This window comes from Cololabis saira, chromosome 7, assembly GCF_033807715.1.
Source record: "Cololabis saira isolate AMF1-May2022 chromosome 7, fColSai1.1, whole genome shotgun sequence".
NCBI classification, from domain to species: Eukaryota; Metazoa; Chordata; class Actinopteri; order Beloniformes; family Belonidae; genus Cololabis; species Cololabis saira.
In genome coordinates, this window is record NC_084593.1 from 29842086 (window position 1) to 29865071 (window position 22986).

A 22986-nucleotide genomic window follows, 5' to 3' on the forward strand; every position below is an offset into this window, starting at 1 on the left:
AAGTGTTAAATAAAGTCCTCACAAGCTGCTGCTGCAGGGTTTTAAAATGAATCCCAAACTGTTAAGCAAGAAACCATCAGTGAACTGGAGCAGCAATCCCCACATGAACTCCATGAACTGGATAATCTACTCTTGTACATGTTGCAACTGAGAATTAAGCGGGCTGTCCAATAAATGTGGGATTATCCTAGTTTTCCCCAAGAAAGCTGCAGCAGATCCTTCTGATCCAAATGGATGGATGGATGAGAATAAATTGGTCAAAATATGTGCTGCAGGACTCATTGTCCTGTCGTAAACACGTCACAGGCTGGAACAGTGCCATGTATCGATTGTTCTACATGTATTGATCTCCTTTTGATTGTCTGACCGATTCATTGTGATCTTTTAAGCCTATTATGATTTGATCATTTAAAAACTCACCAGCTCGTTTGCCCAAGATCGCGCCTAAACCGAGTGTTTCAGAAAAGAAAATGTTGAAACCAGGTGGTATTTTTGGATTTTAGACAGAATCTCTGATTGTGGACAACGGTAGGAAAAATCTCTCCCGGTTTTTTACAAAGATTCTTACTGAAGGTGCCTGTTACGGGAAATGACGCTCACTGCCGCTCCGTTCTGCCAGTAAGAAACACGTGGAAATTCACCTGTAGGGATTTTTCCCCTCCCTCTCTCTCGGTTACTCCCTCATTGAAGGATTTCAATTCAGATTCCAGCCACGCACTAAAGCAGGGAAGGATGCGGAGCAGGGAGCGGGGATTGCGCACTCACAGAGCTTTTCTCCAACAACCGTCCGTCTTCCGTGAGTTGGAGTTGAGGTGAGTTCAATTTGGTTTTTAAGAAAGATCTTCTAGCTAGATAGATATAATTTGATCCCCTTTATAAAAAAGAGTAAACAATTAATCAATTACTGCTATACTTTGGTTTACACGTGCATAATTGTTTTGCTCACATCACTGAACCTAATTCGTAATTTACTCTGTTCATGTTTAAATCTTTATAATTTACACTAAGTAGGCCTAACAACTGAGCTGCTGAATTATTCTAAACAATAATAACTACATGAACTTGTGATACAGCGTTAAATCCCAGTGCAACAGGAACATCCGATATCAAGTGACATTATAATATTTTAGTTGTTTTGTATTGCATTAGAGGATAAATGACAAAACACCAGGCATTTTTAGTTTTACATTTACAAGTGTGTGTGTATATCGGGGTGTGATGGCTGTTAAATTAAAACGGACCCTGTGTTTTGTCTCTGGTCTTTGTGATAATGTTTATCTTGGAAAGAATAAAACACGTGTTAACACATTCAATGGAAACAAGGTAAGTGAGGGGTGCTGGACATGGGAAGTTTTTGTTGTCTCAGTATTTTTTTAATTACTTAATTAATTTACTTACTTACAGATCAGGGGGGGGCACAGCAAAGCAGTAGGCTCCTTAAACCCAGACTAAAACTGCTCTACCCCCATGATCTGTCAGTAGGGAAGCAGTGCATGTGAAACTGAGATTGTATAGTTTTGTTTCAATCTCAATCATCCCGACCATCAATCACAGCCTGTCAAATCCTCACAGAAGACTGGATTTCTTATTGCTCACCAGGTTCAACTCGAAAATAACCCCAATTGTGTGTTTGATTGCCGTTTAGACTGTCAAGCAGTGTGAAATGATAACGTCTATGTTGATGAACAAACTGGCAAGGCATGTCTCTCTGCTATCAATTAATCTGCATCAAAGTACAGGCCCCAGTGTTATAAGGGGTTTATTTGCACTTGAATGTTTTTAGATGGTTGAAAGCAGCTATTAAAAATAATTTTAGGCAAATAAAGGACGGTTATGTTAGAATGAGGACACCATTGTATGGCAGTCAGCATTTGGCTCATGTTTGTGACTTCCTGGTATGCTTTGTTTGTAAAGTGAAACATGATGTCCTTTGTTTCACTCCAGTACTGCAGACCTGTCCAAACAGGTGGCTATTAACTCGTATCTCCAAATTCTATCAGAGGAAAGTGTTATCTAGTGTTAGGGCTGCAAAAGAATACATTAGAATCGTTAATGACAATTAAGTCGTACCATTGAAGGACTTTTGCTTAGCCAAACCCTGAAGGCGTTTGACTGAAAACAACATGGACAAGGCAGGTGAGGAGAAAGTTGGCAAAATCCCCAGTCAAATCCAGTTCAACAAGAAACAAATATTATAGAGACAATTATATTGCTCAATGTGTATCCTCATTGGGTGACAAATGACAAGTAATAATTCCCACAACGGCCGTTGTGAATCAGACAGAAACCTGGCACAAATAATGAATAACACGTTCCTACTTGATGGCTCGCCATGGTCTGTTAATCACAGAAATATTTAACATAAACCCTTGCAAACCATAGCCATCATCCATCTCAGTGCTTTTCTTTTTTCTTTTAACACCCAACTTATTTCCTCCATGCTGACTGTGCACGGCTGTGCCAGTCACCGTGTCCGCTCGTGTTGCAATGCCTCTAATAGTGTGTCTTTGCTCTGAGGCTGGACTGTGCAGCGCTCTCAATACCTCATGGTGTTGGCCATTGTAAAAGCTGCCAGTTGCAGTGCCCCCCCCCTCCCTGCACACAGGCTCTATTGAGGGCGATTGAGCAGGGATTGCTTTAAAATCAAAAGAAACCCCCCACTCACTGGCTTTCTGTCACAGTTGTTTTTTTTTCTCCCCCTCCAATGCTGCATATTTAGGGAGGTGAATGAGAGTGGCCCTCTCGTCTGTGTCCTGAGAACACGTTATCCGGGGTTCCTTCATCATCCTTCAGCCTGCAAGTATCAGGTGTCCATGTTACACAGAACCAAATCTGCATTTCTCTGTCTGTGAATGAAGAAGAAGAAAAAGATGCCTGGAGATAACGGCTGTTTGAGAGTTTGTAGCAGAGGTTTGTATAGCTGCAACTGGAGGAACTCAAGTGACAGAACAAGGAAAGTAAGTATTTTTAAAGCCTGTCTACATGTTAACTTAAGCTCTAATTTCTAAAGTAAGTCTTATTTGATCATTTTTAGCCTTCAGTCTCAAGCTGCTCCACTCATGTTTGTTTTCAGGTTCTTAATTCTGAGCACAACCTTTACAAAGTCCCTTAATCAGGGATTGAAATTGTACAAAGGCGGAATTCATGATATGAAACATCTACCACTCTGCTGTTCTGCTATAAAACAGACATATTTGAGGATTTACAGGAGTTCAGACAACATTCAAAGCCACATATCGACAAAAGACAGAAAATTAAGTGATTAGTGGAAAGGTAAAAGGATAACTGGATGCCAAGACAATCAGGTGACAGGCTGTAACACGTTTTTTAAGGATTTATCTGGGACAGGATTTTAAAGTAGGGGGGCGTGTGAGTGTAGTCTCCAATTTTGTTGGTAAACGGCAGTATGGAAAAAAGGGCAGGTGTGTGGCTGAAAGAGCGCGAAGAGATTGTTTGTTAAGAACTGTCATTGCGAAGTGTATGGTGCAAAACCAACTGCAAAAAAATGTTGGATTTGTTCCACCAACTTCTCAGACCAACCCCACTCACACATACTTTTACTGACACTTACACAAACATACAAAGCAAGCAATAATTTGTCTTGGCACCTCCATGTGGAAATAGTCCAAGTGAGTTATATATATATATATATATATATATATATATATATATATATATATATATATATATATATATATATACGTATATATTCTCATATATTTTTCATTGCAGTGTTCATGCTGCTGGTTTTCATTCGTCACCGTGGCGTCCCTGCTTTGCATGTGTTGGATGTATTTTTGTCTGGTTTCTTTCAACGACCGCGAGGAAGTGAACTCGTAAGTGATCACAAGCAAACCCACACTGAGTGGCACAAAAGCCCAGAATCTTCTCATTTTGTTTGTCTATAGTGGTGACCCATACTCTGTTAACGCTGCGCTGCCATGTATTGTTCTTTTATCAGAAAGGCATTCACGGAGCTGGAGCTGTGGGTGAACTGGTTCATGGTGGCGATCATCATTTCTGCAGCGTTAACCAGCTACTGTGTTCTGCTGCTGGTGAGAAGTGGGCCGTAATGATGGAGGTCCTGCACAATGTCGTCGTCATGGGGGAGGATAATTACCGGGACTGGAATTTGTGCTAATTATAGTTTTGCATTTTATAATCATCACTGTTGATTTCAGGTCTTTGCACTGATTCAAGTTGCATTAAGGGAACAACTTGACTTACACTGGCTGCACAAGGTAGGCTATTAAAAAGAAAAGTAGCCATTGGGACAATATTGAGTTTTTTTCCCCCATATTGCAGACAATCACTTTTGCTTGTTTTCTGTTCAGATCTTCCTCTCTTTTGGTGTGATATTCATCACTCTGCTGGTTGCAGGAATCAGTCGCGTGTGGAACCGGGAATGGCCAACTGTTCCCCTTTCACTCCAGGTGCAGTGACCATTCAAATGAGGCTATGAATTGTGTTTTTTTTCCCCTAATTTTTCTTTTTTGTGCGTGACCATTATGTGTGTTTGATATCTATGTCTTTCTAGGCCACTGCGCCGTTCTTGCAGTTTGGTGCCGTGGGGGCCTTGACTGTGCTGAGCCCATTTGTCTTCCAGGTCTTCCACGATAACAGAAAAGGTAGCTGTTGGACATCTTTTGAACAGAGAACCATATGGAATCACCAGGACTTTTGAAGCATTTACTCTAAACATGTGTCCCTGAGATAGAACCCCAGACCATGATAATTATCCCCCTCCCACCATATTTTATAGTAGGCGTCAGGCTTTAGAGTTGGTGTGGATTGTCTTTTGTCCTCCTATTGCATTGTCCTTTCAAAGTCAGTCCCATCCTTCCACTGAATACTTATGTTTGGTTGGTTTTACTAGTTATGTGTGGTCATTAACATCAGTCTCTTTTGTATTTCATGGAAATATACCTAAATGTCTAAGCAACTGAGGATATTTATGCTACCCTGAGTTGTTTTTTTACGTTTCAAGATGGCATGCAAAAATCTTTATTTAGTGTTTCCAGTAGGCTTGTTAGTGAGAATGCCAACATACCTGGATTTCCTCTAGGTGTGATTTAAAAACAATGTTTTACAGTATTTTTGACAGGGTCCTGTGAATGTTTTTTGTTCACACCAACCAGTCTAGGACAAGATCAAACTTAGTAACCAACTCACAACCCACGTTTTGATTCTCATAGGCTCTAAAAAGCTAACCAAGAAAGCACAACCTGGAACACAAATATAAAAAAAATTCTTTAAATGGGTTTAAATTAGGTAAATACAACTGAAGATGAACAAAGTTCACAGCAAGGTCAGAAAAAAAGAATGTTGAAAAACCTAGGAGCTACAGCTCAGCCTCTTCAAGCCTCAGGTAGCATGGTAAATGTTAAAGTTTCTGATAGCACTGTTAGAAAAAGGACTGAACAAGTATTGCGAAAGTTTGCAAAGTTCTGTCTAAATCAATAAATCAAGGCGTTTATCGATGGACCTCATTTGGACAGATCAGGCCAGGATGGTGTAGAATTGCTGAGAACGGGGTGGAGTGGAGATGATTTCAGCCCACTTTTAAATTATTTTTTTTTAACATTGTTCTAAAGTCAAATGTGAAATCATCCGTCCAGCATCTCGATCTTCAATATAATTTGCTATAAAAGTGATGAACCACAAATGCACATAAACCCTAAAAACGGAAGCAATGATGCATGAATTAATCACTGAGCATGACTTCCTGTATAACTGTTTTTGGGCTTAATCTTTAATAAATAGTGACCTCCAGTGGTCTGCACAAAGTAGCTCAATCCATACAAATGTAGGATTTCATTGCGTTTTTATGGCTGTATAATTAAACATTTTAGGGCCGGTGCAGTCATCAATATGTTGTATCAAGATCTTACTTATTTTTTTCTTTGTATTCTCTTGTTCTCCAGGATGCAAGGTCCTGACTGCTGTGGTGTTTCTAGTTGTGTCAGCTGCGATCTTCCTGTGTCCTTTATGTATCCAGTCACCTTGTTTAATAGAACTGGAGGACTTACCTGAAAAACCAAAATTCATTGGCCACAGAGGTGCACCAATGGTGAGTATTATGTTAATGAACTTAATTACACCCTAAAGAGAAACATGATGTATCTTGCATAGACTTGCTTTTTATATTGTCATTAGTCATGTGAAATACAGTTACACCCTATTTTAACACTTAGACGCTGTTCAGACTGCAGGGAAAACTGGCCCAGGTCGGATTTTTGGGGGGTCATGTGACCAGTTCAGACTTCTTCAGGAATAGTGTGAACGCTCAAATCCTGCCCAGATTTAATTAAAACTTTTTTTTTTAAATTTTGGACACTTCCATATGCGGTCCTGAATCCGACCCAGGTCGGATGTTTTTCAATGTATGTATTTCAGTGTGAACAACCATTTTATGCCACTTTTACGTGAAACTACATCGACATTTCTCACAATTACGTGCACAAGTAAGCACAGACAATACAATTAAAAACTTGACTGGGCCTACAAGGAACAGTGATTGAAAAAATAGCAAACGAAATGGAAGGGCAAGGTAACAGGAGAACGTGGATGCAGTGCCAAAGGAAGGTGAAGAGTCTTGGTTGGAAGTTACGGCTGCCATTACAAAAACATTTTGAAATTAAAGCTGCAAGCAGCGATGAACGGGCCCTCGCACTCACGGCCACCGCCCCCTATAAGCATATCAGAAATGACACCACCCACGACTTCCTATGTCAAACCATTCAAAAGTTATAGCAGAAAAAAGGGACAACCAATCAGAAAAAGGGGCGGGGCTAATTCAGGCCAATGAAGGTCAAGGACTCCATACAGAATCTGATGACACCACCCACGACTCTCTATGTCAAACCATTCAAAAGTTATAGCAGAAAAAAGGGACAACCAATCAGAAGAAGGGGCGGGGCTAATTAAGGCCAACGAAGCCTAAGAACTCATTACAGATTCCCATGACACCACCCACGACTCTCTATGTCAAAACATTCAAAAGTTATAGCAGGAAATAGGGACAACCAATCAGAAGAAGGGGCGGGCTAATTTTTTACCAATTATGGTCAAGGACTCAATACCGAGTCCCATGACGCCACCCACGACTCTTTATGTCAAACCTTTCAAAAGTTATGGCAGAGAAAAGTATTCTAGGGGGCGCCGTTGAGTCGTTAGGCCACGACCATTAATGCAAACCATGAAATATCAAATTTATCGCCAGGCCTGGCTTGCATGCAAAATTTGGTGACTTTTGGAGAACTATCAAATATGGACCAATCAGATGAAGGGGACGCGCCCTTTTTGGCGTCTAGCGTCACCACAATAACACTTTTGAAAGAGAAAAGTAATGCGCGTAGTCGCAGGATGGGGACGCACATTTTGATGTATAACACACCTGGGTGCACGTTACGGTTCGGGCCGTATTAATTGCCGAAGGAATGGCCAAAATTACACAATGAATTCAAAATGGCCGACTTCCTGTTCGGTTTCGGCCATGTCGCCAAGAGACTTTTCTTTAAGTTGTGACATGATACAGGTGTGTACCGATTTTCGTGCATGTACGTCAAACCGTTTTGTGGGGCTTGAGGCACAAAGTTTTCCGGGGGGCGCTGTTGAGCCGTTTTGCCACGCCCATTAATACAAACCATGAAATATCAAATTCATCGCCAGGCCTGCCTTGCATGCAAAATTTGGTGACTTTTGGAGAACTATCAAATATGGACCAATCAGATGAAGGGGACGCGCCCTTTTTGGCGTCTAGCGTCACCACAATAACAGTTTTGAAAGAGAAAAGTAATGCGCATAGTCGCAGGATGGGGACGCACATTTTGATGTATAACACACCTGGGTGCACGTTACGGTTCGGGCCGTATTAATTGCCGAAGGAATGGCCAAAATTACACAATGAATTCAAAATGGCCGACTTCCTGTTCGGTTTCGGCCATGTCGCCAAGAGACTTTTCTTTAAGTTGTGACATGATACAGGTGTGTACCGATTTTCGTGCATGTACGTCAAACCGTTTTGTGGGGCTTGAGGCACAAAGTTTTCCGGGGGGCGCTGTTGAGCCGTTTTGCCACGCCCATTAATACAAACCATGAAATATCAAATTCATCGCCAGGCCTGCCTTGCATGCAAAATTTGGTGACTTTTGGAGAACTATCAAATATGTACCAATCAGATGAAGGGGACGCGCCCTTTTTGGCGTCTAGCGTCACCACAATAACAGTTTTGAAAGAGAAAAGTAATGCGCATAGTCGCAGGATGGGGACGCACATTTTGATGTATAACACACCTGGGTGCACGTTACGGTTCGGGCCGTATTAATTGCCGAAGGAATGGCCAAAATTACACAATGAATTCAAAATGGCCGACTTCCTGTTCGGTTTCGGCCATGTCGCCAAGAGACTTTTCTTTAAGTTGTGACATGATACAGGTGTGTACCGATTTTCGTGCATGTACATCAAACCGTATTGTGGGGCTTGAGGCACAAAGTTTTCCGGGGGGGCGCTGTTGAGCCATTTTGCCACGCCCATTAATGCAAACCATGAAATATCAAATTTATCGCCAGGCCTGGCTTGCATGCCAATTTTGGTGCCTTTTGGGGAACTATCAAATATGGACCAATCAAATGAAGGGGGGGCACGCTTTTTGGCGTCTAGCGTCGCCACGGTAACACTTTTGAAAGAGAAGAGTAATGCGTGTAGTCGCAGGATGGAGACGCACATTTGTACGTATAACACATCTGGGTTCACGATACGGTTCGGGCCGTATTAATTCTCGAAGGAATGGCATATATTGCTCCAAAATTACGTGATTAATTCAGAATGTTCAAAATGGCCGACTTCCTGTTCGGTTTCGGCCATGGCGCCAAGAGACTTTTCTTTAAGTTGCGACATGATACAGGTGTGTACCGATTTTCGTTCATGTACGTCACACCGTATTCTGGGGCTTGAGGCGCAAAGTTTTTTCGGTCTGAACCAACCAGATGAAGGGTGGGCGCGCTTTTTGGCGTCTAGCGTCGCCACGGTAACGCTTTTGAAAGAGAAAAGTAATGCGTGTTGTCGCAGGATGGAGACGCACATTTTGATGTACAACACACTTGGGGGCACGTTACGGTTCGGGCCGTATTAACTGCCGAAGGAATGGCATAAATTGCGCCAAAGTGACACGATTAATTCAAAATGGCCGACTTCCTGTTCGGTTTCAGGCATGACTCCAAGAGACTTTTCTTTAAGTTGCCCCATGATACAGGTGTGTCCCGATTTTCGTGCATGTACGACAAACCGTATCGTGGGGCTTGAGGCACAAAGTTTTCCGGGGGGCGCTGTTGAGCCATTTTGCCACTCCCATTAATGCAAACCATAAAATATCAAATTTTTCGCCAGGCCTGGTTTGCATGCAAAATTTGGTGACTTTTTGGGCACGTTTAGGGGGGCAAAAAGGCCTTCCTTTTGTCAGAAAAATAATAATAAAAAAAAAAATAATACAAAGAATTCCTGCAAATACAATAGGGCCTTCGCACTGAAGGTGCTCGGGCCCTAATAAAAGCGAAAAAGTTTACTCCCTCCATAACCTCCCCAACTTTAGTTTAACGGTGTGCTGCGTTTGACGTCTTTGTTATTGTTCTTTTGAGCATGCGGGTCGGTTCAAAAACTGCAAACAGTTCACACTGGAATGTGATAGGCCTATAGGCCAGGTTTTAAACAGTAATGTGAACAAACAAAAAGGATCTGAGGAAAATATCAGAATTGAGCATTAAGGTTTGCAGCGTGAACTCAATCATATTCAAAGAAAAGAAAAAGATCTTGTCCTTATAGTGTCATAACACATTGCTAGTACAATATTTGGTGAAGAAAAGCAAATAACGTATTTTAAAATGTTATTTATTTTTCAACAATGATTAATCCCAAATGCAAACAGTGTGTGAAAGCCCTAATTCATCTCATTATTCAATAGTTTGTAAAAGTAATAGGTTCCTGTATGATCTTATCAGAGTTTTGTATTGCTGCAGAGGAATTTTGCCCCTCTTCTTTGCAACTATGCATCATTTCATTGAAGCTTGCAGGTTTTCACAGTCGTCGCTACTTTATGATCAGTTTTTATGCCTTTCCTCACTTGCTTTCTGTTAAGACACATGAGTACTCTTGAACTGCAAAGTACCCAAAAATCTGCTTTTATAGAAGTAGCTGAAGATCAGTTAATTAAGTGCATCTAATCTGCAGCACCTGATTGTAAATTACTGTCTCTATAAAAGCATTAAGGGGATATTTAGCTATTGCACATCCTGCTTTTTCACGTTTTCAAGTGGTGACATGGTGTAATATTTCACGTGCTCTCTGTATTTACCTAATAATAAGACCTCATAATAGCACCAAGTGACAATACAAATATGAAGCATTTTAATAGTAAACAGTCTGCCCTTGGCTCAGGTGTGAGCAAATATGTCCCCATATGTCATGCAGCTCTGCCCTCGGCTTTCTAGCTGGGTCACCAATAAGCTCCATTTAACACGGTTTATGGGGATGTGTGTGTGTGTTCTCACAGCTTTAGGGTAGTTAGTTTGAGTGCGTCTAAACCCATATGTCTTCATCTTGTTCAGCTGGCTCCAGAGAACACCATGATGTCATTCAACAGGAGCATTGGATGTGGCGTGACGGCCTTTGAGACGGACGTGCAGATAAGGTAGTGTGAAAAAATGTTCTAATTCAACAGCATTTGCTCTCTCTCTCTCGCTCTCTCTCTCCCTCTCTCTCTCTTATGGCTGAGTTGATTTGATCAAAGTTTAGTAGTACTGTGGAGTATTGTATAAGTGATGAGACAATATATTTTAGAACATGTTTTTGGGACTACTTGTCTTTACAGATGCCACTAATGCTTGATTTCTTGCATTTTAGCAAAGACAGAATTCCCTTCTTGATGCACGACAATAAGGGCAAGTTCTTGCTGAGAACAACAGATGTGTCTCAGGAGTTCCCAAATAAAACATTCAACAACAGTACAGACTGGACTTTTGATGAATTACAGCGTCTGAATGCAGGAGAATGGTTCCTGAAGGTGAGGACTTTGCTTCTGCCTATTATTTTTTCCACATATTTGCATGTGTCATCAAGTAGCACAATCCATCAATCATCATTTGCCTTTCCAGATGGACCCTTTTCAATCAGTATCCCAGCTCTCTGAAGAGGAAAAGAAGAGAGCCAGAAATCAGAGTATTCCCTCATTACGTCAGCTCCTTGACCTCGCCAAAGAGCACAATATTTCAGTCATATTTGACCTATATAGTCCTGATGAGAATAATGATACAGTCAACACCATCCTAAACTCCAGCATTGACCCAAGCCTGGCAAGTCCCACCTGTCTGAATATAGCTCTCTCTCTCTCTCTCTCTCTCTCTCTCTCTCTCTCTCTCTCTCTCTCTCTCTCTCTCTATGTCACAGACATAAAGAACAATGATGAAAGTGCTTTGAAGTTCAGAATCATTTATAGCATCACCTGTTGCCTGTTGTTTCCCTGAATAATCGGTCTACTGTCTCACCTAGTTCCTGTTTACTTGGGAAAAAGAAAAGAAAAATCAATGGAGAAGTCTGGTGTGAGGCTTTATGATCATGTGTGCAAGAATAAAGTGCATTAGTTAGCTTAGCTGTAAAGTGTGTAAGCAGTTCAGGTAGAGCTAGAAAGTCAGCATCATGGTTTGTCCCTATTGTCTTTGAACTGGTAGTGCTGCAGGTTTATCATTCACTTGACACGTCTTACTATCACGCTGTAAGATCTACAAGTAACTGCATATGAACCCTCTGTGCTGAATTCCTGGTGTGTATTTGATGCTGCATGCCAGTACAACAAGCTCCTGCTTGTGTACATTTGAGCTGCAACACATGGCAGAATCCGTCTCCATTCAACCTTTCAGATGAGAAAAGAATGACAGTTATTTCTCTATTACAATTTTACATGACCTCAGACTGTCAGCATGTTAAAAATTGTGAGTACCGGTATGTGAGATAGATCAATACATGGGCATGTGAATAAGCAAAGGGAGTCAAGAGATACTTGTGAGACATTTCATGACAAAACATATATTTAAAGTTTTTTTCTTTTCATAGGTTTTATGGCTTCCTCCAGCAAAAAGAGAGTATGTAAAGAAGGTTGCTCCAAAGTTCATCCAGATTTACAAAAACCGAATAGAGATGGAGGAAAAATCGGGAAACCACTTAAATGTGAAATACAGCAACCTGAGCATGGACGAAATCAGGTAAAAAAAAAAAGGAAAAGTAATTTGATATACCTATACATTATCTATGGTATGTGCTGGTGCTAGGGGGCATCCAAGATAACGTAGCATGCCAAGACACAGTCCTGATACGGATAATAAAAGTGCACGATCGTTATGCACAGAATGCCATTTCAAATCATTTCCAACCCAGGATTAACGTTAAATAGCTGAGCCAGCCAACCATAAACACTTACTTCAGAATGAAATGCATTGCAGCAACATATTTTGATAAGATCCATACGTGTAGCAGTGTGTTAAATTATGGAATCTTATTGGACATGCTCTACTGTTATTGCCTTGCTTCATTGCACAGGCTTAACACATGCATTATAAACTGAACGTCTCCCTGATACTGTTTACACAACTGACACTGTCAAGATGCGTGATTTGAGCAAGTGTCTTCATGCGTGTATGTATCCTTGTTGTATGTATCCTCAAATGCTGCATGCTCAGAATAGGGTAACATAAATAGAAGGTAAACTGAACTCAATAAATGACAAATCAAACTAAAGATCTAAAGATAAATCCTGTTTTGACAAAAAAAAGGCTAAATAATGTAAGTATCAATGTGGTCTTCTCAAACTGTGTCCCAACAATCAATAATCATGATGTCCTACAATCAACAGCCCAGTATTGTGATATTAAAATAAATGTATGCCAAGCACAAGAAGAATATTTGAGGATAGCAAACTGTTTACAAATAGTCAGATGCTCAATTAATGTGATTAATAACTGTTAGCTAATGCACAAAATTCCCATGGATCTATACTATCTTGTATTTGTGCAAATGGCAATAAAGATGTAATCTAATCTAATCTAATCTAATATAATATGATAATATAATATAATCCTCTCCAACTATTAGGTGGGTGGATCAATCAGTTTTTTGTTGAATGGATTATAATACTTAAAAATGCCAGAAACAAGAAAACGTGTTTATAAGCTTAGTTATGCAGGCTTTTAAATGTTTACTGCATTCCCTTTTCATCTAAAGTTATTTTAAAATGATAAAGGACAGAAATCAGAATATGTTAGTTCAAATTAAATAAATGCATCTTTCTCTCTTTCTTTCCTCAGTCATCAAACTACTGACAGTAACATAATTTTGCACTTTTGCATGCATACAAGTTGTGTTCATTGGTATAAATTCTGTTATATGTTTAACCATTTAAATAAATGCAAAAATATTCTAACAAGACAAAATATATAGTCATTGAATTAATTAAAGACAACATGGATGTTATATGTGCATTTTTATCATAAATGCACAAAGGAAAACTACCCACTTATTGCACCAGCAACAGTCATAGTATATAAGCCAATGGCAGCAGTATAGTGAGTAATATTAAACATCTAAGTAAAAATGCAACATTTTGTTAAAAAAAAGAAAAGAATCTGTTGGATGTCATGGAAATGAAATTCTGAAATGTTCTACCCACATCCACATTGTTGCAGTCCAAGTGCACTTCCCCCATGAGCAGCAGTGAGACCAGGTATCCAGGAACAATGCAAAAACTGTTCATGATACAACTGACCACCTACACAATGTTGGGCAGCTGGTTTTAATATAGCAGCTGATTACTGTAATATCTTTACCCACATACAAACATAAATTTACATACACATACATTGAATATGAAAATGTTTATGGTCCTGCCCTCCATTGGCCCCGTCTTTTGCTACTTCTATTTTCATGTATCTACAACATAGTCCATAAAAGTGCCACCTGTGCCACGTTCTGTTTGTGATAATGTGTTTTTGTCTGACAGGGAACTTCGGAGGGAAAACATCACGGTCAACCTGTGGGTAGTTAATGAGCGCTGGCTGTTCTCTCTGCTGTGGTGTGCAGGAGCCAGCTCCGTTACCACCAACTCCTGCCACCTCCTGAAGGACATGAAGCGGCCGGACTGGGTGTTGGTGAGCAACATGCACAGTTGAAGTTTTAACAGCTGCTCCCTCACTTGTCTTTTCTTTCCTTTCATCATCCACACATCAACTCAAAAATGTATTTTGCACCTGACAAAGTTGTAGCACTCTTTTCAAAAGTATATGACAGACTTTGACCCTGTGACATGTTTGTGTGTTTCAGTCCCCTTCTACTTACCTACTAACATGGATTTTAGTGGATATTGCATCCATCTTGATAATGATCGGAGTCTTTGCCCTTCAATGGTGAGCTGATCAGAGATTTGATTTGCAATTTGTAATCTTCAGTTGTGAAGTACTGATGACAGTAAACAAAGTAAAACTAATGAATCTTATCTCTGCTAGGAAAACCCGTTGCTGTTTACGTGAAGGTACTGTGAATTTATATTTTAAACACAAGGGCTATATCTGATAATACTTTTGATTCATCTGCTGGCATTATTTACATTCAGTCAATCTATTTCTGATATTACTCATTGATCTTATACATTTTCTTTTCAAAAACAGGGTTTGGCCTTTCTGAGTATACATTTGTAGATGCATCGAATATGAAAACAGATTTTTAATTTTCTTTAATATACAGAATAAACTTCTATAGCAATATTTTAAAGGCAAGGCAGGTTTATTTGTATACCACAATTCAACAACAAGTTGATTCAAAGTGCTTTTTTGAGACATTAAAACATCATCACATAGCAGAAAATAAGAAGCATGATTTAAAATTTAAACAAAAACAGGCTAAAAAAAAAAAGGAAAAATAGACAAAGACAGTAGCTTAAATATGATCACGTTTTAAAACTCAAGCTTATAGGTGACAGTGCAGATTTTGAATTTTGTTCAAATACAGCCGAGAACAGGTGTGTCTTCAACCTGGATTTTCAATTCAATTCAATTTTAACAGAAGTTGTCTCTAGGCGCTTTCCAGAGACCCAGAACATGACCCCTGAGCAATTATTACATAAACAATGGCAGGTAAAAACTCCCCTAGCTGATCTGAGGCTATCTGTGAGTTTGTTCCAGACCTATGGAGCATAGAAGCTGATTGCAGCTTCTCCATGTCTGATTCTGACTCTGGGAACTGATAAAACAAATTTAAAAATAAATACAAAATGGATCCAGTTGACCTGAAGGGTCTGGGAGGTTCATACTAGGTCAGGAAGTTACTGATATAGTTTGATCCTAAACCACTCAGAGCTTTATACAGCAGCATCAGAACTTTAAAGTGTATCTTCTGACGGACAGGTAGCCAGTGAAAAGACCTCAGAGCTGAACTGATGTGGTCCCCTTATTGGTCTTAGTGAGGACTCGAGGAGGAGTGTTCTGAATGAGCTGCATTAGTCTAACTGACTTTTGGGTAAACCTGTAAAGATGCTGTTACAATAATCAAACATACTAAAGATAAATGCACTAGTTTTTCCAGGTCCTGCTGAGACATTAGATCTTTTATCCTTGATATAATCTTAAAGGGGACCTATTATGGCATCTAATACCTATTTTAAACAGGCCTTGAATGTCTTAAAAACAAGCTTTTGATTGTTTTTGCTAAATAAATTAGAAATTCAGCGTCTGAGGAATGTCTTTAGCATCCCAGTCTCTAACCTCATTATCTGTGCAGGAGGCTATGATAATGAGGCACTGTGCTGATTGGCTGCCTGAATGACGCGATACACCGCTACGAAAAAATGGCGGAAGCTCCGGCCGGCAGAGTTAGTTGTGGGCGTGGTTTCACGCATCGGAGGCCAACCGATGTAAATCGCATTTTGGTTACGTAACGAAAGGGAGCAGAATTTGAATGGCTTGTAGAAGCCACATCACACTGGACGGCTCATCCGGGCAGCTGTACAGACACTGCAGAATTTGGTTGCTTTCCTCCTTTTCTGAGTTTTCAGGCTGAGGGGAGACCACTTTATATATTAAAGCAAGAGAACATGTGTTTTTCATAATAGGCCCCCTTTAAGGTGATAGTAGGTTGACTTTGTTATTTCCTTAATGTGTTTTTCCAAATTTAGGTCTGAGTCTGTCACGACTTCCAGACTTCCAATAGTTACCTATTGAGACAAAGTACTTCTTGCTCTCTAAGTATGTTTTGAACCAGTTTACTACAGTTCTGGAAAGGCCCCCCAGTTCTTCAGTCGTTTCAGTAATATATTGTGGTCAACTGTATCAAATGCAGCATTGAAGTCTAGCAAATACAATACTGACATGTTTCGCTGTCTGTTTTCAGACATATGTCATTAAACACTTTGGTCAGAGCAGTGTCAGTGCTGGCGTGCTGTCTAAAACCTGACTGGAAGGTATAGCAGTTGTTTTGTGTTAAAAAGCCATTTAGCTGTTGAAAAACTGCGTTTTCAATGGACTTTGAGATTTGAGATGAGCCTGTAGTTGTTCATTTGTGTCTTGTCAAGATTGTCCTTTTTCAGCAGAGGTTTAATTACAGCTGTTTTCAGTGGCCTTAGGAAAACACCTGACATAAAGGCAATTTCCCAATCTGTAACATCCAAAATCTTTAAGACCTTTTTGAAAAATCCTGTTGGCAGGATGTCTAAACAGCAAGACGAGAAGTTCAGTAGACACACAATGCCCTGCAGATCTTTGCTGTTAATGGTATGAGACTGTGTCTTGGTGTTTAAACCAGTTTTTGCTGGACACATCCTAAACCTGCTGTTGATGTACCGACTGCTTGTCTGATTTGTCTGTGAAGAATTTGGCAACATCATTGCAGGCCATAGTGGAGTGAAATTCAGTTTCCACTGACACAGGGGGGTTTGTTAGCCTGTCAACTGTAGTAAATTAGGCCAGAGTGTTATGACTGTTTTTAGTGACGACGTCAGAGAAGTAGGACCTCCTTGCATTCCTCAGTTGTAAATCATAAGAGTGAAGTTTCTCTTTATAGATGTCATAGTGAACATGGAGGTTTGTTTTTCTCCATCTCCACTCAGCTTTTCAACACTCTCTTTTCCCATCCCACCCAGTGTGGAAGTTCACCATGGAGACTTCTTCCTTCCAGAGATTAGTGGGAGCAATAGTATCCATAATATGAGGATAAGGAGTTCATGTTTTGGGTCTCTGGAAAGCGCCTAGACAACTTCTATTGTAATAGACACTATATAACTAAAATTTAATTGAATTGAATTGAATTGATTGGATTATTTAGCATTTTAGCATTGGCGCTATTGACAAGCTCAATGACTGAACTCCCATCCAGGGCAGTTAAAGACAGGACAGGGTTAAAGATCTCAGTTATACACATTCAGTTATACACCGTTTTGAGATCACTGCTGTTGAAGCATTTGTGTGCACAGAAATCGTACACTAAAAAAAAAACAGGAATGATCGGACACGCCCGTATCAGACACAATGACTTTTGAAACGCTCAGACCCTTTTATAATAGAGCAGTAAGTCTAAAGTGTGGGCTCTGTTGCATACTGAGTCAGCTCAAAGTTGTTACTTCTTTAGTCCCTTTGTACTTAGGGTTTTCCACATGGATGTTAAACTCACCAACAATAATTACACACTCAAAATCAACACAAATCTTAGACAGCAGTTTTTAGTTTAAGATATGCACATCATTGATCCTAAAGAAGAAAAAAAGGCCAATATGTGCATGATTGCCAATAAATACAGGGTTGTGACATTGATTCAAGGGACACAATATCACTTTTTGGTACCCCTGTCAAACAAACTGCTATTCACACAGGATTATCAAGATTTCCATAGTGTCTAAAAGCTTTGTTTCTAAAAATATATGTCAAAGATAATTTTTTTGATGCTATATTTCAAAACATTATCAATGCAACATCATATGAGCCCAATATATCTTTTGCATCATGTAATCTAAAGGTTGCTCTTGAAAATTGGCTTTATGTCGCATAAATAAGCCATAATTGATCCCTTTTTATAATGTTTTACAGAGTGGTCAAGAAACAGCAATTCAACGCAGAATGAGAGAGAACTGTCTCGTTTACTTTATGCTGCGTAGATCGACAGACTTCAGCAGCAGATGTTTGAGCCTTGAAGCTGTCCTACATCCTTTCCTGCACTGACACAGCAGACTGGAGCTGCATCAGGGGGAACGTTAATGTATCACTGCCATACACGTTATTATCAAGTTTAACTGATTTGTCCATTTAAGCGTTCATTTTTTTTCCTTTGCTACTGAAAATACAGTGCCTTTGACTTTATGGATGTATAACATGGACTTAAAATCCGCATTGGTTTCCTTTAGCACTTTACTCATTCAATGAGTCTTTAAAGGATCATGGGATCACTACTGCAGGAACAGCATGTCTCTAATCTGAGCCAAATGAGCTAAAACTTTTTTCTTTTTTTTAAACTCTGTCTTGTGTATATGTTGTATTACATACTATAAAGGGAATAAACAAATACTTGAAATGGAGCAATTTCAAAAATATAACCAGTAGCATTAGAAACATAGTCATTGGTTCTTTTTGTTTTTCCATGTATGAAACCAGTCTTTGATAAACAGCAGGCTTTGTTTTCGATATGTTCTTTTGCTCAGTGTGGAGATTCAGGAGGATGTTGTGTCAGCTATTGAGACAGATATGCACCATATTTTCATGGTCAGTGTATCACCACTGTAGAAAACTCATATCTGTAACCTGAGCCATATGCACTTACAAAAAAAGAAGAAGAAAAGTCTACCGTGTCTTGTGTATATATAATTGTATCCCTCTGCTGCACTATGTATTGTAAAGGGGAGTAAGAAAAACTTGAGATTGAACAGATTTTTAAAAATAAAAGCCATTAGAAATGTGTTGGTTTGAGAAGTATTAGTTCAGACTTTTTCATGCCAAAAACAAATATAAAAAAAAGAGCTCTTACTGTCCATGGTTTACAAATCAGTCCTGAACCTCAAGAGGGTGATGCTTTAGGTACTAAGACAGATAAGAGGGTTACATTTTCTGTATAAATTCTGCATAAGAATAAGAAATGTAAAGGACATGGGGGTGTATCCACTGTATTAAACTCCATCATTTGATAAATTTGGTCTGTATGATTAAAACTATTTTTATTCACTATAGGTTGTTTTAGATTTAGATAAAGTCTCCCTTCACAAATACAATATGTGTTTCTGTGTGTTAACTAACCAAGGAACCAGCAAAACTGCCTGTTAAACTTGTTTATAGGATTCCTGCTCCGCTGATCTCACTGCACTCAAACTCCATGTAATTAGGTCAGTAGGAGAGGGGGGACTAACCACTGGACTGTCATTACCACTTCAGTGCAAGCAAGGGTACATGATTGAATTTAAGTCAGTAGCAGATATCACATCATAAGTGAGGCAACAAAAAGGAGCTCGCAATTTGGGGTGCATTCAGAAAGTAGTCAACACACAACCTATTTGCTTTGCATTGTAAATGTTATTAAACTGGATGAATTTAACAGCTATTCACCATTCATCTACAAACAAAAACAGAATCTTATACAACCATTATGTATAGTTTGAAAGATCTTTGTGTTCGTTTGTCTGGTGTACCATAAGAAAACCAGTGAACAGAAGCAAATGTTAATACAAGCTTTTATTATATCATGTACAATGTTTTCCAGCCGGAGGTACACTTTTCTCAAACCACATAGGTAGGAGAGAAATGCACACTGTGGTCATCAATCCAGTCATATTTATACTGAAAAAGGGAGGTGTTTTGTACGTTATAGAAGCAGAACCTTATCTGGGAGGCCAACTGCAGGGAAAGAAACTTAAACATGTCACACTTTCAGCCATATATTTTCTGTTGTCTATCTCTAATCCGACAAGCCAACCCAGCAAAGATCTACGACAACCAAAACTCATAGAAAAACAGGAGGGGACACATCAATCTTAAACATCCGTTCCTCTTCACCGTCCTCACCATAAGAAGAACTCAGCTAATGAGTCTGGTCATGAAAACAGGAGGTGGTTCTGCGCTGAGAGCAACCATCAGTATACAATCTTATAGAAAAAAAACCCTAATACTTTTAACAATATCATAAAATCCTAACAAGTTGTTTCTTTGTACGATAAGAATCATAAACCATGCAAACTACCTTGCTCCAACCAACCCTCTCTTTATTAAAACAAACACCCTAAAATTGGAGGGCCTAGTGGACATTAATACAGCTTTAATCATGTACAAGGCACACAATAATATACTCCCACCCTGCATGCAGGAGCTGTTTGAAGTTAGGGAGTCCTAATATCCACTTAGGGGGTCATGTATCTTTAAAAAAAAATGGGTATAGGACCAATACTAAAAGCCACTGTATATCAATAAAGGGGGTCCAGCTATGGAATAATTTAGAAAATGAACTAAAACAATGCACTACTGTAACCAAATTCAAAAATAAGTTCAAAAATAAAATATTAAATAAATATAAAACATTGATATGATAATATTATAATAATACCATGAAAGTAGCAATTTGAAGCATGACCGCTCTCCGCGGCCGTTTAGCCGAGGAGTGTGGTGAAGCAGCACCACATGCATACCAGGTGCCCTGTTAGCCACTTGGTATGTTCAATTCTTTTTACACACCCTACTCATAACCTCTGCTCTCCGCGCTGTACAGTCTCTAGCCAAAAACCACTTAATTTATCACTCCTTGTAATTAATAGTATGGTTTTTGTCTTTGTTTTTTTGTCTTTGCTTCTTGTCTGGATACCTCTGTTACTTGTCCAATATATCCATTCTTTTTCAATGTTTGAATCCAAATGACTAGTTTTGTTTTGTATAAAACCTCCTGAGTTGAGGCTCATAAAAGGTATAGGCATAATAAGCCTCGGCTTCAGCCTATACCTTTTCGGTGCCATTTAAAATATTGGACTATTTTTGTGTTGTATTATGTTGTATCCAAATGGACCGAAATATAACTCAAAATATAAAAAAAAAAAAAAAAATGTGTATTTATGCAACTGGTATTGTCTGATAGTTTGACTCATTATTTTGTCATCTATCACTGACTTGACACTAGCTATGTTCTTCTAGCTATAGAAAATCAAATAACTAGAGACATTTTAGTGAAGCTGATTCTTTTACAAAAGTACATGTAAGAGTTTTATCCTCTGTGATAAAACAATAGGCATTTCATCTGACATCAGTTTTAAAGCATTAATATTTACAAAGTCCAATTTGGTAGTTTCATATCACCTACTGTATAACAAGCTGGGCAATGGTATGTAAATCCACACTAAAGCCTAATGAGATTGCATACAAACAGAAAATTTTAGATAAAAAGTCCAACACGTTGTCCATTGTGCAAATCTTGAAGAAATATGAACTTTTGAGCTGGGACAAGATAATTAAATACTCAGATTGCATCCTTGTATATAAAATCATCCATGGTCTGGCTCCACCTCCATTAAATATATTTATAAAGAAAAACAGGAACAGGTTAACCAGAGCAGGATCTAGAGCTGACTGTATTGTCCCATTCAGAAAAAAGTACTTATGGGCAGTCAGCATTTTCATACCGAGCATCTCATACATGGAACACAGTACCAAATATCATACGAGACATACCCACCTCACCTCCTTCATTAAACACTTAAGAACATGGCTTCTAGAGAATCAAGTCTGCACTCATATTACATCTTAGTGTATTTTATAGTATGTTTTATCTTATATCTTAGTGTATTTTATTGTATTTTCTTCTATTGTGTATTTATTAGTGTATTTTACTGCTGTGTGTCATCATTTCTTGGACTGTATGTAATGTAGGCCTATGTGTGTCTGGAACCTTCTTTTACATCAACCTGCCCCAGAGACTAAACATGCAAATTAGCCACTGGCTATAATCTATCATATTTACATGCAAATGTTATTATTAATATGTACAGTCCCTGGTTATTTTCCTTTAAAAATAAAATATAAAAAAGGGAGTCAAAATGCAGCATTCCTATAAAAGCCTATAGGTGTTTAAGTACTACATTACCCAGGATGCAACTCGGCCGCCGACAGATACTGTTGAGGTTTGGGTGTGTTATGCTAGTCGCTGCTATGGTAGCAGCTAATGTAGCCTCTAACAGGGATGAGGAGCCGGCTAAATAGCTCCGGTAAGCAAACTTACTCAGAATACCTCAACATTTTTATTTTCATTTTACAGCTCATAGTGTGCAGCCATAAAATTATTTGAATCCCTCGGGCTAGCGTCACAATTAACGCATTTATCCAAGAGCTAAGGAGTCAGATGTATAAAGTCGGTGGATTTATCCTTTAAACTGGAATTTCTTTTTATTTATTTATTCACCACCATTTCAACACGCCGCAAGATGGCGCAAAACTCCCAAATAAAATTACAAAAAAAGGGGCGACTAAATGCTGATAAGCGTTTTTAGAAAATGAACAAAAACACTTCAATAACTAGACGAATACCCAACAATATATATAATGTAAGACATCTGCAGGTGGCACTTTGTAATTGTTTTAAAACTGGAACTAGGTCGGTGCAGCTGGATCTGGTCCAGGGAGGCGTGTGTTTGGGAGGAGGAGACTCCGGGACCGATCTGCTCCAAACTTCTTGAAAGTTAACATGAAGTTAACAGTTTGATGTTGACACATCTGAACCTGGTCGTGTGGGTGTGTTTCTCTCTGCAGCAACTACCCTGTCTGGATTTAAAACTCAACATCTATCTTGTGAACAAGGACCGACTGTCCTGCTTATACAATTATACGAAAGCATTCTCGTGTATATTTATATATATACATATTTTTCTCCTAAAAAGTAACACATTGTTATTAAGATAACGACTCCAGTTGCCCGCACCATGGTGCATAAATATGGTAAGTACTA

The 22986-nt window shown here is 39.1% G+C and overlaps 2 protein-coding genes across 5 annotated transcripts in view; both read left to right on the forward strand.

Moving 5' to 3' along the window:
• Positions 1 to 425: 425 nt before the first annotated feature.
• On the forward strand, positions 426 to 19202 carry gdpd2 (glycerophosphodiester phosphodiesterase domain containing 2). The gene is made up of 16 exons (XM_061725513.1): positions 426 to 812; positions 2720 to 2957; positions 3733 to 3836; positions 3962 to 4055; positions 4182 to 4241; positions 4335 to 4433; positions 4538 to 4628; positions 5925 to 6070; positions 10602 to 10684; positions 10897 to 11056; positions 11148 to 11345; positions 12103 to 12251; positions 14042 to 14189; positions 14362 to 14444; positions 14544 to 14569; positions 18111 to 19202. The coding sequence occupies exons 2-16, from the start codon at positions 2853 to 2855 to the stop codon at positions 18176 to 18178; spliced, it is 1614 nt and encodes a 537-aa protein (XP_061581497.1). The 5' UTR covers positions 426 to 812; positions 2720 to 2852; the 3' UTR covers positions 18179 to 19202.
• A 3007-nt stretch (positions 19203 to 22209) lies between these two features.
• Positions 22210 to 22986, forward strand: part of dlg3 (discs, large homolog 3 (Drosophila)) — a 105403-nt gene continuing 104626 nt past the window's right edge. For 2 of the 4 annotated variants that reach the window (XM_061725515.1, XM_061725516.1), the window contains exon 1: positions 22210 to 22249. In XM_061725515.1, the coding sequence (XP_061581499.1) occupies positions 22225 to 22249 (25 nt within the window). In that variant the 5' untranslated portion in view covers positions 22210 to 22224. Of the gene's footprint in view, positions 22250 to 22753; positions 22977 to 22986 lie in introns of those variants that run through there. The other 2 variants (XM_061725517.1, XM_061725518.1) reach the window with 1 other exon arrangement.